We start from the raw sequence: 18504 nt of genomic DNA, 5'->3' as shown, positions 1-18504 counted from the left end.
CCCAGGCTAAATACAGACCGTGCTGTGGTAGAATTGGCACAAAAGAACTCTATGGTAATAATATTGCCCAATGCAACTTGATTAGGTTAAACCACCTGACTATGATGAGAGGTGATAGAGAATAATGACCTGCACCAGTATTTTCCTGTCATTTCTCTTTATGTGGATTCAGTCCAAGTATTAAGTACTTTAGCTCTAACTTAGACACTATGGGAAACAGAAAGGAATTATAATTTCTTCAGAGAACTTGGAGGCTTGTTGGGGAAAGCAAACCTATGCATTTGAATCAAAGATCAAAGCTACTTATACTCAAGTGTTAAAATGGATATAACCAAGTCCTGAGGACAAAAGGTAAACAAAAGGGAAAAATCAGTTCAGTGTTGGCTGGATTTATCTGAAAAATCCCCAAACTAGTCTAATCAATCTCTGATGGAACTTAAAACATTTCTCACTAACGCTCTTCACAGGAACCTGACAAAGTTCTACAGGGCCGTTGTGACTCTCACCCGCATCCATGTCCATCTAAGCGACTGTGTTGATCCTGAAGCTATCTCTTTAAGCAAAAGTCAAGAGCTCCCAAGCCCTCCTTTCTTTCCAATGCCCTGAGCATGTCTCAAGGACCAGCTCCATGATGAAAATGCAGTGTGAATCTGGGAGCTCATCAAAGGGAAGAGAGGAAGGGCTTTCATTGAAAGAGATGGTAGAAAGAGACTAATTGTGCCCTGTACAATTCCCAGCCTGTCCCTTGAATCCAGCTGACAAAGAGAGAAATAGAAGAACTCTATACAATAGAGCTAAACAACAGGCAGACTCATTGAGCGAGAAACTGGCCCCATCTCCCTAAGTCTCTAATCTGTACTACAGTCTTACCCTCCTCCCAGAACGCACCCCTTAGCCTCACCCCATGAACAGAAGCGTCCTTGATCAGGGCTTATGGCAGTTGACAGGGCCAAGATGCTAGAGCAGCCGTGACTGGTACTGGCAATGGATGGGGATCAGTGGGTGGGTTCTAGAAGTAAAACAACAATCATCAGGAGGTTCCAGAGACAAAGACTTGCTTCTGGCCTTCTCCTGTTCAGACAAAGCCCTGCCTATGATCTAGCTTTTCCTTCATGATATATTCAAGCACATGATATATTCAAGTGCTGAAAAAGCGTCCTGTAGGTGCTGAAGCCTGGAAATCCAAGCCCCACTGGACACTAAAGTCATGTGGACAGGGTTAAATAAAGAGGAGTCCCGGCCTCTTCTTTGGACAGATATTATTACTACTATGGCAACAGCATCTGGACCATCTTGTTTCCTATGCTCCTTGCTCCTCCCTAAGACACATTCACACACATGGGTGTACATGTGCACTCACAGGCATACCATTATTGCCCACAGACTGGAAGGCAGAGATAGAAACTTGATTGTTAAAACCTATCCCTTACACTCTGTTTCTGCCTTGCCCACTTATGGGAAGCTAAAAGAGAAGTTCCTGAGACTTAAGTTAAGAGACAACAGTTATCATACTGATTCCTTTGGTCAGTCTCCCACCAATTCTTCCTCTCTCCTTGGTTGCAGTGTGAAGCTGAACTGGGGAACCTTTTTCTCTTCTTTCAGGTGTCACTGGCCCCTCTCCAGGGCCTGCTTGGCAGGTAGCTCAGAGGTGAGCACAGACTTGAGAGATCATCCTTAGGGCCATTTTGGAATAGCCAAGAAAGGATTGACCAATCAGTACCTGCAGAGCTTTTGATGTAAGTTTGGCCCTGGGTAGGGCCTGGCAGTGGCAAAGGAAGGGAAAGCTGCTTGGCTCACCTGCCCTGGCCAGTCTGACCCATCTTGATCATGTCAGCCCCCACATGTCCTTCTCTGAACCTGAATTACTATGTTGCTTTCTTTCAAGATCAAGAGATATGCCCCAGATATGGATTTTAGTGCTTCAAGATGATTCACAACACAACTATTATTATACACTTATTGTTTATGCATGTTTATGTATGAGTGATATATTTCAATAAATTAATTTAAAAAAAAGATAATTCACAAAAAGGCAACAGTGGAGTGGGGGCAAGATGCCACTGACTGGGGTTCTGCTTTCATGGGTTTGGAGGCCACATGTCCCCCTCCTGCCCATCTCCCAGGGGTTTCTTGGGCCTTGTTACAGCTCAGATAACTAGCTCTTAAACAGCAGCTCTAGCTGTCAGGCTGTTGAGTAAACTTCTCACTTTCCTAGCTCAGAGCCAGGAGGAAAGAACAACCGAAGTAGAGCAAACCTTTCAACCTGCCTAACTCTCCAAGAACCCCTGTCTCTGTAGGGCCAAGAAGAGGAGTGGGGTGGGATCGGCTGTCCTTGATCATTTTACTCAGTATCTCCAGAAGGAGAAAATGAACATGCTGGTTTGGATCTGGTTTCTTATAAGCCCCTGGCATTCTTGTGGTATTCTTGTGATCTTGGTGGGATTCACTTAGTTCTTAGAGACATTGTAAAACTGTCTGCTCTGCCTCCACCCTCTTTGCCTGGGCTACATTCACATACTTCTAGCCAACCAAAACTAAACTGCTCAGCAGCTACCTTTGGAGAGAAGCATTGCAGTCTGGTTACCAGGGCAACAGTCACTGTTCTTAGACAACAGTCTTGTAGCTTGTAGGAGCCAATGTTTTGCTGTTTACTAAGGGCATTGTGTTACTGAGCAGAGGGAAATCAGCTACTGCTCTTTGGTTCTTTTCTGGTTCCATTGTTATCCCAAAGACGCATTTAGAACACCCTCCATCCCAAAATGGGATGATGTTTAACAAGCTAGCATTTCTCCATATAAATCTTTTGTGCTGACACTATTGAATTCAGTGTTCCTCTTTACTTCCAATCCTAAAGGATTCTATATGGTTGAGATAGTGAGCTCCTGTTCCTGGAGGTGATCAAACAGAGGCTGTGTATAAATGGCTGCTGTAGAAGGAAATCCTACATTGAGGGTTGGCTCAGACAACTTCTAAAGTTCCCTCCAATCATGGATTCCATGATATAATTTGTCTACTGCAATTGTTCAGCAGCAACACACTCCAAAACAGAAATTGAAGCAGTTCAGTACCTTATTAGTACTTGAGATACCCTGCTATTGGATAGCTGAAAACTCCATGGCCTCTCCATCATGTGTACCAGGATGGGTGGGTTGTCCAACCCCAGGATCTGGGATCCAATACATGGCCTCAATGGTGCCCTCATATATACCCATCTTCCCTGGAGGAAAGCATGCAGACTCCATAATAGGAAACTGTCCCTATAGTCATCTCATTTGTTCCTGCCTCTGCCTTGGTGCTCCCATCCTCTGAAGAATTACCACACAACATCCTTCTTTACCCCCTCTCTCTTTTAAATTTGCAACATACCCAATCAGCTGCCCTGGCATTATATAGGGTTCCTGATGTTACCCAGGGCAGGAGTTGAGTTCCTCTAGCATTCACCTCTCACCTGGTCACGCTTAATTGGTCAAATAATCTTTCCCAGGCACACTGAGCACACACAAAGAAAACCCACACATCCTGGAAAGATTAAGAGTCAACCTGTATACAAGGTATTGCATAATAATTGGAATTAACATGATTTACAACCATTAGAGAGTTTGCCCCTTTTCAAAGGATTTCCACGCCATTTTTATTTGATTCTTACAACCCTTAAAGTATACAGAGCCATTCCTTATTCCCATTTTCCTGATGATCAAATGGTTATTCACAGTTCATAAATGGCAGATCTGGGATGCAAACCTGGTTGATCTGACTCCTAATCCAGTCCTCTGACCTCCTAACTATCCTATCTGAATACACTCTTAAAAGAACGCTCTCAGTATTTCAGGATGAAACAACCTAAAAGCTGACTCTAGATCAATTATAATTGAAAACCTATCTCTGTGGATGTTATGGGATCTACTGGGTACTACAATTGATGATGAATGCATGGGGCAATTGAGTCTCATTTTATTTAGGATATATTCAATCTACTATCCTACTTTTGCCAAAAGTGAGCAGAGTCTACATGTCTCTGTGGCATCCCGTATGGAAAAAGACAAAGGTGTTTTGCACACCTCGCTCTGAGTAGAAACTACCAGAGACCAGAAACTCATAGCTCTCTCTTTGTTCATGGAACCCAGAGAAGCCCTCTGTACTCAACCAACTCAACAAGAGACTTAAGGTTCCAGCAGCTTCTCTGTCACAAGCAGGGATGCAAAGTCTGAGTCACGCCCTCAGGAAGACTGTCTATGACAGTTGCTAGAAATAGCCATCCCTGTGTGCACAGGCACACACACACATACCCCTACACATATCTTTCCCCCAATGATAAAGCCACTGAGGACTTTGTTTTCATTTCCTGAGTTGGTCTCCTCTGACATGGCCAAGGCTGAGTTCAGATTGCCTTGTTCTGCAGATTCTTACTGATGCCAGACGTCCAAGTTTTATATCAAGCAAGCAGTTATTCTATATTCCTGAGAGCTAGCCAACATGCATTTGCCTCCAGCAGAACCAGGGATGCCAGCTGACCTGGACATTCCCAGGGGCCTTGAAACCAGAAGAAAATAATCGGTAGAGGGAAGTGAGGGGGTAGGAGAACACATGACCACATCCATCCTGCTGGGCACACTCTCCAAGGATCTCTGGGACTCTCCACATGCTGCTGGCATTCTTCGGCAAAAAAAAAAATCACATCATTCTCAGTACAGCAGCAGAGAAGGAGTTAATCTAATTAAGTGCTAAGGAACTGAAAAGGAAAAAAGTACCAAAACACAGTTCATTCAAACCATTGGAAACCCCAAACCCCAAAGCTGGAAATTCTCTTGAGAATTCCTGTGCCTGCTTGAATCTTCCATGCTAAAGTTTTTGAAACTCACCCATGTCTTTGGGGCTCTGACTCCAATTGTAGCTGGCTGGCTAGTCTGCTTTGCAGCTAACTTTGTTCAGCTGGAAGGATCCTGGTCTCTCCAGTCTCCTTCTTCAGTCCTTTACTTTTTCTCTCTGAGTATCTTTGTCCTCTTCTGCAATGAAAAGGGCTTTCTGATTGACAGCCAACCCCCTTAAAGGGACAGGCCAGCTTTCCTCCTCCTCTCCTCCTCCCCTTCTCCTCCCCTTGTCCCCACCTCCTCAGGGATACTCCCTTCTCTAAGGGTTCCATCTTCTCTTTCTGCCTCTCACTGCCAATTGTTTCATTTTCTTTTTTCTTTTTTTCTTTTTGTCTTAAGGATTGCCTGTGTGGAATTTCACTTTACTTCAGAGACATCTGGAAATGTGGATTGACGGTGGAAGTAAAATGAAGAGGTCTTGGAAGCCTCTGGTGATCCTTGGGTCTATTTGGAGTGGGATGTGGTAGCACAAGGGTCAGAAGCCATGGAAGTGATAACCCTGATGGGAACAGGGTCAAAAAACCCAGATGCTATCTCTCAGAGTCCTTCAGCTCTGTACCAACTCCATCCCTCACTCCTAGCTGCCCCTGGCCAGGTCCACTTTCCCCTACCCCAAATTCCTGGCAAATAAGCATATCCTTCCCCCAAACTAGCTTGAGAAATAGAATGGAAAAGAAAATTTTGTCTTTTAAAATAGATTCCTCCAAACCTTTCTTGGTTTCAACTGAATAAGGACAAAATGCAAGCTGTTGATTCCTCTGAGAGATTGTGGCCAAGTCCAGGGAAGCTAGAATTGTAATAATTTTATAGATAGGATTTCAGAAACCTACAGGAGGGGTGAGGCCTGTGCAAGTTCACAGAATGAGCTAAAGAAAATGCCAGTATTAAGAAGGCGGGTAATTTCCAAGGAGGATAATTGACTTTGAGACAGGTCAAAAAAACGTTCTGGGAATCAGGTATTCAATATCACATCCTGAGAACATATTGTCTTTACCAGAGAGCTGAGGCCGGGCTGGCGAGAATCAGAGTGGGTTGGGGTGAAGCAGCAGATGGCGATGAGGGTGGAGAGGAGGAGAAAAGAAATATAGTCTTTGCCTCAGAAAAAGAAACACTAAGAAAAAAAATGGTCAAGCTGCAAAATCGGGAATAATATATGAAACCTGCTTAACCTATAATAGTTATATCTAAAGTCTACGAAGGATACTAGAGATATTTGAGTGCCCTGTGCTAGGTGGGAGTATCTTGGGAAGGCATTCTAGAAGAGGTGAATCTATATGCGCTCCTTATTAATGTTTACTCTCCCTTCAAGAGCCCCAAAGAGGCACAGCTCTCTTGAATTTGAGGCCAGCATCCTCCCATGTATGATAGCCTGTAAGGAATCTGGTTGGCACATAACTAGAGGAGAACCTATTAGAATACTCTAAGGAAGGAAGGTATGACCTCCCAGAATTGTTCCTATGACTTTGTCTTGGGTTTAGGGAGGAGAGGAGGGAGGTGATGAGCAGAACCTGGAAGCTTCCTGTTGGGGAAAAGAGGCAAGATTGTGTCTTAACAGTTTTCAATTTGGATTTTGGTCTTAAATACATTTCTGGCTTGGGCTCTGCTATTAGGAAATAGGTGGTCTTCTGCAGTTGCCCCTGGGGGTCCACCGTACTGCCAAGTTCTGCAATGACTAAGGCTTGCTCAGGGTCCAAGAACTCTGTCGCCTTTGCTCTTATACTAGTCCTAAGGAGAAAGGATCCCTGCAAGAGCCACCCCTTTTGCAGAACGGTACAGTAGTAGCTGTCCAGAGCATATATAACTAATGCTAGAGAGTCCCAGGATCCCTGCCCTCTCCAGACCTGCTCTCCAACCATAGGCTCTGCCTGGTATGGAAGCTGTGTTGTAAGATTGTGCCAACAATTCACTTCTGGATGGTCCTTGTCAAAATGGCCTGGGGGGTGGGGGGTGGAGCAGCAAGACCAAGAACAAAAAGTCCCCACACTTGTGCCCTTAGCTCATTAGATGGCAGGAGAAACTGAGTCCAAACATTGACGATACTGATTTAGGAGATGAGAGAAATGGTTCTTTAAAGCTCAAATAGGTAAGACAGCTCCCCATACAGGGGAAATCTCTGAGACTGAGACCCCTCACAAATCTTCCTCTGGATTCTCAGCAGTGGCTCTGGAGTCTGCTAGGTTACTTGGAAGAATATGTGTTTCCCATAAAATTGCAGATCTCACTTTATCAACCACAATCCTAACATACATTTCTTATCTCCTTTCCTCCATCTCTATTTCCTTACTAATTTTTTTTTGGTTTTGTCTTAATCTCTCTGTGTCTCTGGCTCTGTTTCTGTCTGTCTGTCTGTGCTCTGTGGGTCTGTCTCTCTGTGTGTCTCTGTCTGTCTCTCTACTCTCTATGTTTCTTTCTCTTTCTCTCTCCACACTTCTTGACGGAGCATGTCTTCCTATCTCCAACTTCTTATGCCCAGGGCTGGCAAAGAGGTTTGACAAGAGATTGTGTCATGATCACTTTCCCCATTGCCTTAAGGTCCCCAACAGCCCAGTAGCGAATGTGTTTTGACACTCTGCCCGGGCACCCATTCACCATCCCTCTCCTGAGCCCTCCCCACAGCCCTCGTAGGGTTTCTTTCCAGGTCCCCAAGAGGGCTTTTCTACTCAGCCACCCTCACTTTTTTCTGTGATTCTGCTTCCATTGTTTGCTTTAAGTGCCCTTAGCAAATTTATTCTCCTTAGAACAGCTGGGCTCCCGTCAGTGCCCAGGCATTCCTCAAGAGGGCACTGCTAGCCTTCTTGGTGGTAGCCTGCTGCTCGCACTGGGTACCTGTGGGAACAATAAAGGATTGTATGAAACTAGTGAACAATTTGCTTCTTGCAATTCTGATGGGACTCAGAGGCTCTGGGCCCTCTTGATCATAGCTTGGTTTGGTATTACATCTTTTTTGCAAAGATCTCCAAAACACTTGGACATGACTTCTACCCTGCTTTGTAATCCCATAGGACCAGATTCTTGAAGACTACAGGACAAGTGGGTTCTCTTCACGTCACTGTGTAAACTGAACTCTGAAACTCAGAGAAGTCCAGTGAATTTCTTCCAGGAACCTAAACAAAGACTTGAGTGCCCAATCTAATGGCCCATTCTTCCATGCCCATGTAGAATATCATACAAGGGAACAAAGAAAGTACAGCATCAATGAGAGCCTGGGGTAACCTGCTGGCATTTGGGCTTCTGGAGCTGAGGCATCATTTCTCCTCTCCAAGATAATGTCCTCCAAGACCAACTTTGGGAAGACAAGTGGCTTCTTCCTACAGCTTGTCTAGCCCTGGCACCAAAAATTAGCTGGCTGGCTGGCAGTATATGATGTCCTGTGTACTTGCAGCCAGATCTTTCCATACCTGACTTCATACCAATTGGCTTGGCCATGCCTTTCTGACTGCTCAGAACTGAGGGTTGAGGAAAAGAGATGCCACATACTTTGAGCTACCAAATGGTAGGGGGAAGTGGGGGCTGCTCTTCTGCTTCTCCTGATGATTCAGGGAGCAGTGCAAGTTTGGATAAGGGCAGGTGATAAGTTGGATATATATATGTGAGAGGGAGATGCCTGTGGCCTGGGAATGGAGTGAAGAGTAATCTGGAAGCCAAAATAATCAGATAAGTAAGCTCAGGAAAGTAGTACCTGAGGCATACCAAATAGCTACTAGCAATCGAGAGAAACCAGCTATCCATCTAACCCATCTAGATCAACATGAGAGCTCAGCCAGCTGTGGCAGGGTAGCCCCTGCAGAAAGCCTGCATGTTTGAGGCAATATCTGTGCACAGCAGAAATAAAACTGCTATCCTTGGCTGTCAAATATACACCTGATTCTTGGGGACCAACACTGTTTCATTTTACTGACAGGGTGCAAAGGCAGCTTTCTCGATGCTAACCAGCAGGCAAGGAACAGAGCCACCTCTAGAGAATTCCTCTCTCCAGACTCTTATTGCAGTTACTTGGAAGATTGTTCTGCTCTGAAAGAATGTTTTAACTGAGAGCCACTGCCCTGAGCCAAAACGCACAGGGGAAGGATGGACAGGTTTCAGGCATTGTGGCCCAAGAGTCCAACGCTCTATACTTGTTAGGCTACATAGCAGGACCATGTTAGAAATGCAGGGCAAGGGCAAGTATGGTGTGGTTGTAGGATCTGTGGAATTCAGAATAGTGGGAACTAGATGATTTTAAGGAATTTTTGTTATATTTCTTGAGAACAGTGATAATAGCATGGCAATTATGGTGTTTCTTTAAATTTTTTTATCAGTGTCACATGTTACTTAGTAAACGTAAGACAACAACTGCAAGAACAATAAATCTGCTTAGTCAGCAGTTACACTTCCCCCTAATTTTTGTTCATTTCTCAACCTTGTGGGATTTGGGATGATGTCCACTCTGACTACTTCAGCCTGAGAAGGGACATAGATATTATGGGGCAGAGTAATGGAACTGTTTTGCTTGCAGCTGAAGAACTATAATGGAGTTTTATTATACTATTTTTTCTACTTTGTGTACGGTTGAATTTGAGGTCAGAAAAGAGGAGGCTTTTGAGTGAAGATTCAAACTAACTCAGGTGAAAAAAGAAAACATATCCAAGAGCCATCTATGATATTTCTGGGGAGGAGGCATATAGACTGGCAAGAGTGGCTGCTTCTAGGGAAGGGGATTGGAGTTAGGAGTGGGTAGGAGACTTACTTTTTACTGTATGCCCTTGGGTATGGTTGGAATTTGCAATTACATGCATTTCTTACTTTTTCTATTGAAAATCTCATTTGAAAAGTCCTTCAGGCTGGGTTGAGGGACAAGAGTCTGCAGGCCCCTCAGTTCTGCTCCACTGTGGCAGGGAGATCTTGAGAGCGAAGCCTTCGTTGGCGTGATGTGTTGGCAAGCCTCCACCCCCTTCCCCTGCCTGTGCCACTGAGACTCTGACCTATTCTGAAACCTAGGTTATTTCCAGCCACAGCAAAGGGCTCACAGGAATACTTCCGAAGGCACAGCTGTGTGTAGAGGAGGAGTGCTGCTTTTGCCCTGCTTCCCATGGGAAAAGAGGAGCAGAGCCCTGGAAAAGAAAGGCCCTTAGCCCAAAGGCTAGCTCCCTCTGTCCTCCAGGGGAAACAAGGCCCCTCTTGCCCTCTGCTGAACTCATGAACAACACTGACAGCCAGATATACGAGGTAGCTGCTCAGGCCTCCTCCTTTCAAAGCCATTGCCCAGCGCTGCCTTCTTAGAGGAGCAATTTCACCCCCTTTGAAATAATAATAATAATAATAATAATGAAATTTGCTGGGTTTTTTTTCCAGTGAAGCCAGATGAAGCCTTTTGCTGACTGTTGGCTGGGTAAGAAGAATCACCTTGGGCAGGGTGCAACACCTCAATTTGAAGCTGGACTCCTATGGAGCCTCTTTTCTAAACTTGAGGCTGCAGAGGATTACCTGTTCTTGGGAAACCAGCAGCAAGGATGGAGAATAAGGGGAGCCTTAATTCTTTCTACTGAGAGCTGCACACTCCAGGTAAGCACAGATCATGGAACCAGAGCCTGGAGCAAATATGCCATGCAGGGAGACCTGCCCTGCCTAAGCCTCTTAGCTAAGGTTTGCCCCTCCCGCCCCACCCTCCTGCTCTGGCCAAGCCTAGGAGAAGGCCTGGGCAGCTGCTCTCCTCCCCCAGCATGGGCTCAAGTGACAGCCTATATCCTGACACACAGAGGGAAGAGTCCCACTGCTTCCTCCTATCTCTGAGTAGGGTGAGGCAGGCTGTGAAACACCCACCAGGATGCCCATCCTCCATTATCCTTCCCCTAAGATCTCTGTTGCTGTGGGATTTTCTCTGTGATAGGTAGGAGGGCATGAGGGGCACTGGGTCCTGGAGCTGAGGTTGTTGACAGGCTCGGCCCAGCTGCTGCTTACCCCCATCTCCCATGGCAGGGAGGGGTTAATGCACTCGTCCATCCTGGCTTGCTTCACCCTAGGCCCTGGTTACCCTAGCCCTCAGAGAAAATGGTTTCTTTTTTTTTATAGCACAATGAGTCCAAAACCAGAAAGTCTAAGAAGCAATTCCCCTGGAGGACCCTCCAAAGAAGGTTTTATATGCTCCTTGGGTTATCCTTGAAAATGCTTGAAAATTTCTAAAGCACTGTAATTATTTCCACAAACTAAATCCAGCAGTTCTTGGAAGGGTTTCAAAAAGTAGAGTGGCAGCAGTTCCCTTAGCCTCTTCCAACCCACCCCCCCCCCCGCCCCCGCAGCAGAAACCTTCAGAAAAAAGGAGCTGTCCTCTCTACTTTGGCTCTACCACTGCTGCCCAGCCACAGAGTTCAGTTCTCTGCCCAAGGGACTTCTCCCAAGTTGCTGGTCCTAAAGAGAGTCATGCACCTAAGCTACAGGCCTAAAAAGCAATAGGGTTCTCCATTCTGGGTCAGGAGCTGCCAAACTGTACACAAATTCCTTCACTAAAGGGGACATAAAGGTGGCTGATGGATGCTGGGATGGGGAAAAGCTGAGTGAACTCAAACGTTAAAGGTGGGTATGGGGAGAGTGGGTATCCTGGGTTTTCTGGGACTAGCCATCCTTTCTCCAATGATAACTGATCAAAAGGGAATATGTTAGTATTGCAGCAGGAAGGTTTTTAGCTAGACATCAAGTGGGCCTTCCAGATGATCAGGGCTCCCTATGAGCAGTGCAGTATAGTGGATAAGGACATAGACTCTGATGTGGGACACACCTGGGCTTAAATAGCAGCTCTACCAATATCAGCTTTGTGACTTTAGGCAATGGTTTAACTTCTCTGGTTTTTCATCCCTGAAAAGGAATAATAATAGTAGTGACCTCACAGTATCATTGAGAGTATTACACTAGAAAATGAACATAAAATACCTAACACAGTGTCTGGGTTAAGTTACAATACCAATGATAATAGTAGCTAGGTAAGATAACAATATATCTTTCTTTGGAAATGTTTAATGAACATACAAACAGGATGAACTTACTGATCTCTATAACTAACATCTTTCAGATCCAAGATTCCTAAACTTCTCTAGAACCTCAGTCTGCCCAGCTTTAAAATATAGCTGAGGAAATGTGCTTGGAAAAAATACTGAGGCTCTCTGAGACCCATGTAGCAGGTTCACCACACACTTGTTATCTGCCAACATCCCCAGCTCCTGAAGGTGTGCCCAGAACTAGAGTGACCAATTGTCCCAGGATGCCAGGAGAAAGAGGTTTTTCCACGATTTGAGAATTTCAGTGCTAGGACCAGGCAAGTTTTGGGAAAGGTGGAAAGGGTTGGTCAGCCTACACCAGCACTGGAGTGCTGCAGTAAGCATTGTTCTTGAAGAAGTTCCCTCAAGGACTACCAACAATAGCAGGTGTTAGGTTCCCCGTGCTGAAGCCACTAAAAGGGAAATTCCAAAAGTACCCCATTCCTCCACACTCAGAAATATCATGCTCAGGCAAGTAGGGTAGTCAGATAAAATACATGATGCCCAGTTAAATTTGAATTTCAGATAAACATACTTATACTAAAAATTATTCATTGTTTATCTGAAAGTCACATTTAAGTGGATGCCTCATATTTTTATTTGCTAACTCTGGCAACCCTACAGGCAAGGGCTGTCTGCCATGGCAAGACAAACTGGCTTCTGGGGAGGCAGCCAGAAGAGTTGTTAGGCAAACCTCAAACAGAAAGCATGACTCCCTGTGGAACACACCTTCTACTCTGCATTTCAGCCCCCACTTCCTTCTTCTTGTTGGCCTACCTTGGGTACACTGGCCATAATTTGCTCTATGGAAGATCGTTTTGAACAAGGGAAGATGAGATGGGTTCTAGGGTAGGTAATGCAATGGTTAGGAGTTTGGGCTTGTAACCAGCCAAATGGGTTCATATCCCATCTTAGCCTAGGATATAACTCAATAAATGGCAATCATTGCTAGTACTTAGAGCCTAGCCTTTCTGCTGTTTATCTTTTCTCTTCCCTTCACTCTTATCCTTTATCCAGCACTTTGCCAGACACTGAGTGGAATACAAAGAAATGGCTGGATTTCTGGACATAGCCCTGTCACCAGAGAGCTTACAGCTTTGTCTGTAAATACATTCAAGACATTAACAAAATGGGGATTCAGAAACAACTAACATTGAGCCCCTACCCAGTGCTGGACTGCAAGTGTAACATGTAAACCATAGACCAACAGAGGCTCAGTCCGTCCTTTCAAAGTCACATAAAATTGGCTCAAACCCCCATGGTACCCCTTGTTTGGGAAACCTAGTGTCTTCCTCAAGATTTCTGAGAATTCTGAGGGGCTCATGATCCCATGACCAATTCTGTTTCTGAATTTGGCCTCCTAATAATCTCCCGCTCTCACACCCAGTTCATCTTCCATTTTCTATTTTGTGTCATACCATATTAGGAACATTGTTCTCTATCATAAATTTCTATATAAATTACTCACATGAAGGATTTGTGCAAGTAACCCCATTTATCCCAAAATATGTAGATGGATGGTACATATGTTACAGCAAAACAATTAAAATTTGATTACTAACAAAAGAGAGAATTAATAAAGCTAAAACTTGTTTCTTTGAAAAGATCAGTAAAATCAATAAATCTTTAGCTAGACTGACAAAAAAAATGGAGAGGACAAAAATGATTAAAATAAGAAATGGAAGTGGGGACATTACTACTGACCCCACAGAAATAAAAAGGATCATAAGAAGATACTATGAACAACTGTATGTCAACAACCTAGGTGAATGAACAAATTCCTAGAAACACACAAATAACCTACTCTGACTCTGAAAGAAATAGAAAATCTCAGCAGACCTATAACTAGTAAAGAGACTGAATCAGTCATCAAAAACCTCTCAACAAAGAAAATCCCAAGACCAGAGGACGTCATTGGTGAATTTTACCAAATATTCAAAGAAGAATTAATACCAATACTGCTCAAATTCTTCCAAAAAATTGACCAGGAGGGAACGCTTCCCAACTCATTCTGTGAAGCCAACATTACTCTCTTGTCAAAGTCAGATAAAGATATTAAAGCCAGGGAAGTGTCAGATTCCTCTAGGTTCTTGGCTATGTTGCATAAAAGAATTTAAGAAAAATCCAGTTTAGTTAGACCGGTAAAAAGAATTTATTGGGTAATGGGGGGAGCAACAGAGCTTGCTGAAAAATGGAAGGGAAGGATGGAAATATGCACTGAGATGTGATGTGGGCTCCTCTAGGCATGGAGACAAGGCTTTGGCTTGTGTGGTCACCTTTTAAGCTCTTAATTATTTCTCCCCTTGCTAATGCTAAGGGGAGGTACCCCAGCTGTTATTGATTACCCCATCAGTGATGGGGGCTGATGGTGGAACTGTTTGGAATACCCGGAGCATCCTCTTATCCCCAGAAAGAGTCCCAACTGGGACCTCAAAGTTGAGGGCAAGGTCTTGGCTGGGTCTTGTGGCCATATTGTTTGTTGGTCATGTTGTCTGTCAGCCATGTTGTCTGCTGGGCCAGCTGCCACCCCCTTTCTCAACTTCCCCCTCAGAGAGTTCAAGCCCTTATTCTTAAAGTGGTGCTGAGGGGCAATGGTCATTCTTTTGCAGTTACTTTCTGGTGGTTAGGATATTAGTCTCTGCCTAACAGGGTAAAAATCTCTCCGGCTATCCTATTGTGATTGAAGAAAGATGGGTCTGGCACCCTGGTTGGAACTGGATGAAATCCCTGCAAAACTAATAAAGTGTTGATTCTGTAAGAAATAAACTTAATTAGAATTTTGAAGATATATGGTCCTACTAAAAGGATAAAGAAAATGGTAGTAAGCAGGCCCCAAAAGGATGCCAGCCATGACATACTAGACCGTGACAATGAGAAAGGCCAGGTGCCTTCAGAGGCTGTATCCTCCCAAAGTTGATGGGAAACAGCATTCTTCACTGAGTTCTTTTATGCTATTAGTTAACTTAGGGAGAAATTGTGGTAGACCTGCTGGATTTGGGTTTAAACTGCCAACCCCAGTTCCCACAGCAGTAGTTACGCTTACAACAGCTAGGAGAGGTATGGAAAGGCACTGACCTAGACATAAACTCACAAAGACAGCATAAGCAACAAGACAAGTATATGGAAACAAAATAAAGACAGTACTTAAGTGAGTCATTCCTTTATCTTACAGGCATGATCATTAACTTCTTAGAAAATTAAGTTTGCCAGGACTTTTCACATGTTCAATATCCCTCTGCTTACGATCTAGAATAGAAAAGATATCATCATAATCATCAGGCATATAGGTGCAGTACTTAACACTAATCAATGCACAAGTTCCTCTTCCAGCTCCTTTGCAGTTAATACATCTAAGTTCCAGGTTTGCAATACTATACATGTTATCTCTCCATGGGAGCAGTCTATAATGCCAATTATGTTTGTTCAAATTCTACTCACAGTACTCTGGTAACTGTTGCTCTGCTGGGTATGTCCTTCACACAGCCAGCATGCTGCAGCACAGTTGATCCCAGAGAGAGACTAGGAAAGTAAGGCTCCAGTGTTTCACTGGTCTGGTGCATAGTGCCCTTCAACATTATGAAACACAGCCAGTCTGGAGGCAATGTCCATTGTACATCTGGCCATATTGAGCCATTGCCAGCTGCTGCAGAAACTGCTATGTATTCTCTATCCACTCAGGAGCATGTCCAGAGACTATAGTTTTTTTAGGGGTCAGTGACCAACCTAGCCAGTAACTCAACTGGAGAGGCACCATGCAAGGTATTTGGGTCTGGTTTGAATGCACAAGAGAATTTGACAATACTGAAGTCTAGCTCTTTTGATATTTTTTTTTTTATACACTTAAACACTTCCAATGCAATATATAACATATCAAATGACTTAACTATTTTAGTACTTTACTTTTTACTTCTACACCTTTATCATGATGATGTTAATTAACAGGCATTCTACTTTTAGCAGTACAGGAAAAGCTACTATCTCAATCATTTTATGAAAACCGAAAATTCCCAATGGAATCAAGATTATCTTTCCTTACGACCACTTTAACATGCAGACTGAGGTGGCCATTGATGGGTTTCCCTATTCTGAAGTTACTTTTTGTTATTACTGTCAATTTAGGTTTCTTATTAATAATGGCTTCCTGAAATTAACCATTCTAATGATTCAGTTTAAAAGATGTTTTTACAAACTTCTTATAATTAACTAAAAGTTACTTTACCTTTAAATAAGCTTATTAAATTACAATTAGCAACCAATGAAATTTACCTTTATCTTTATTTCATTAAACATGAACTTATAATTTTCATCATCTTAAAGATTTAATACATACAATGTTAATTCATTTAATTGGTATTCCGTAAACCTAGAGAGATAACACCCAAGCTAAATAAAATTGAAACCATTATAATTTATGCAAGGAATGTTCCTTTTCCTTCCTTTACAGGAGGCTAAAACCTCTTTTCTTAAATAAAATTCTAAAACTGTGAGTAATCTTAAAAGCATACTGACTGCTAGGTCCTAGAATATATTACCGTTCTTTAATTTTTTTATTTTTTTATTTTTTTAAAGATTTATTTTATTTTTTATTTTTTATTTTTGTCTTTTTTTTTTAATGTTACATTCAAAAAATATGAGGCCCTCATATACTCCCCACCCTCCTCCCCCCACTCCTCCCCCCACAACAACAACCTCCTCCATCATCATGAGACACTCACTGCACTTGGCGAACACACCTCCGAGCACTGCTGCACCCCATGGTCAACGGTCCACACCATATCCCACACTCTCCCACAGTCCACCCAGTGGGCCATGGGAGGACATACAATGTCTGGTAACTGTCCCTGCAGCACCACCCAGGACACCTCCAAGTCCCGAAAATGCCCCCACATCATATCTCTTCCTCCCTCTCCCTACCCCCCCGCAGTCACCATGACCACTTTCTCCACACCAATGCCACATTTTCTTCAATTACTAATCACAATAGTTCATGAATAGAATATCATTAAGTCCACTCTAATCCATACTCTATTCCTCCATCCTGTGGACCTTAGAATGGTTGTGTCCACTCCACATCTATATCAAGAGGGGGCTTAGATTCCACATGGATGCTGGATGCAATTGTCCTGCTTTCAGTTGTAGGCACTCTTGGCTCCCTGGTGTGGTGGTTGACCTTCTTAAGCCATTTTTTTATTCAGTATACAATATCCAAAGTCTGTTGTCACGTGTAGGAGCAAGATGTCTGCAAGGATTCAGGCTTCCTGCTTTCCTCTCTTCTCTGGTCTCAGCTTCTCTGCTCTTTCCCCTGGTCCTGTAGACTCTGTGACCCATGTCCTTACTTCAGAGATGTTTTAAAGAAAGAGCGCCTTTCATCTTTTCTTTACCAGGTCTTGTCATGTTCTGGAATACATTAAACAGTCACTGCTTTCTTAGCTTATGGAGTTATCTTTCCAACAATATCCTAAAGACAGATCTGACTGTCGAGAAGGAAGGAATTTATTTTTAGTCTTGCAAGAAGGGGCGCACAACCAGAAAACATGGCCGGCGCCCCTAACAAAGAAAAATGACACAATTTACACCCCTAAGCCTAGCACGCAAGCACTTCCTCTGTTTCTCCATAGACTGGATACTTCAGAGGTTACAGCCTATCCCAAGAAATCTCTATTCTATTTTATTTTATTTATTTATCACCCCCCCTTGCCACTTACTCACTGCCTGCTCTCTGTGTCCATTCACTGTGCATTCTGTGTCTGCTTGTCTCCCTTTGTTGTGCCATCTTGCTGCTGCAGCTCTCTGCGGATATGGGCTTGGGCGTGGGCCAGCTTGCCTTCACAAGGAGGCCCTGGGTTCACTTCCCAGGGCCTCCCATATGGTAGACGGCAGCCCAATCAGTTGAGCCACAGCCACTTCCCTTTAATTTGTTTAAATTATCATTTTAAAAAAAGATCTTTCCATAGCTTTCAAGGACTTTTCTTTACTGAAATTTGACAACCAGATTATTAACCACCCTAATTTTAAGGCTGGTAAAAGGTTTAAATTGGGGAATTACAGTGCAAACCCGTTCTTAATTTCCCAGCCTGGAAGATATAGCTTTAATCTGCCACACCTAGGCCCTCCCTCAGAGCTCTTGCAAAGGGAAGGCCCTGGGGGCTGGGTAGGTCAAAGAGCTCAGGGAAATCTTTTCCCTTTCCTAATAGTTTCTATATTCCAATTTCTATATGACCTTTCCATCCTGCTTAGATTAATTTGGGCTCTAGGAATATTTATTCATTCATATATATATATATATGTACATATTTAAATTTTAACAATTTGAATAGAGCTCTTTTAAGAATTTTCATTTGTTAAATTGATATTACCGTCACGATGTATGAAGACATACACTGAGCAAATAGACAGACACAAATAGAGAGACACAAAAACACAACTCACCAAAATTACTTAAAACTTTCATTTCTTTACAAAAAAAGTTTAACTGTAAAATAGCATTTAAAAGATTTCTTTGAAGGCTATTTCTAATTACTCTAGTTTGCACTGTGACCATGTAGTTTTGCACAGGAATTTTGTTACTTTTAATTATTGGCTTTAAAATACAATTTTCCTTTACTTCAGAATTTTTTTTCCCATTTTGA

General features: G+C 43.3%; 1 protein-coding gene across 13 annotated transcripts in view; it reads right to left on the bottom strand.

Annotated features, from left to right (window-relative positions):
- The window catches only part of PLP1 (proteolipid protein 1), a 121076-nt gene that overhangs the window by 10345 nt on the left and 92227 nt on the right, over positions 1-18504 (bottom strand). For 5 of the 13 annotated variants that reach the window (XM_058292001.2, XM_058292006.2, XM_058291999.2 and 2 more), the window contains 2 exons: positions 7543-7694; positions 4860-5003 (listed from right to left, as the gene is read on the bottom strand). The exons of 2 other annotated variants lie outside the window; for them this stretch is intronic. In XM_058292001.2, coding sequence (XP_058147984.1) covers positions 4860-4863 — 4 coding nt within the window. In that variant the 5' untranslated portion in view covers positions 4864-5003; positions 7543-7694. Of the gene's footprint in view, positions 1-4859; positions 5152-7542; positions 7695-11619; positions 11697-15045; positions 15122-16590; positions 17273-18504 lie in introns of those variants that run through there. 6 more of the 13 variants (XM_058292003.2, XM_058292005.2, XM_071213015.1 and 3 more) reach the window with 5 other exon arrangements.

The sequence above is a fragment of the Dasypus novemcinctus genome, chromosome X (genome assembly GCF_030445035.2).
Source record: "Dasypus novemcinctus isolate mDasNov1 chromosome X, mDasNov1.1.hap2, whole genome shotgun sequence".
Classification (NCBI taxonomy): Eukaryota; Metazoa; Chordata; class Mammalia; order Cingulata; family Dasypodidae; genus Dasypus; species Dasypus novemcinctus.
Note: the sequence above shows the minus strand (reverse complement) of the source record. Positions and strands in the feature narration are given on the sequence as shown.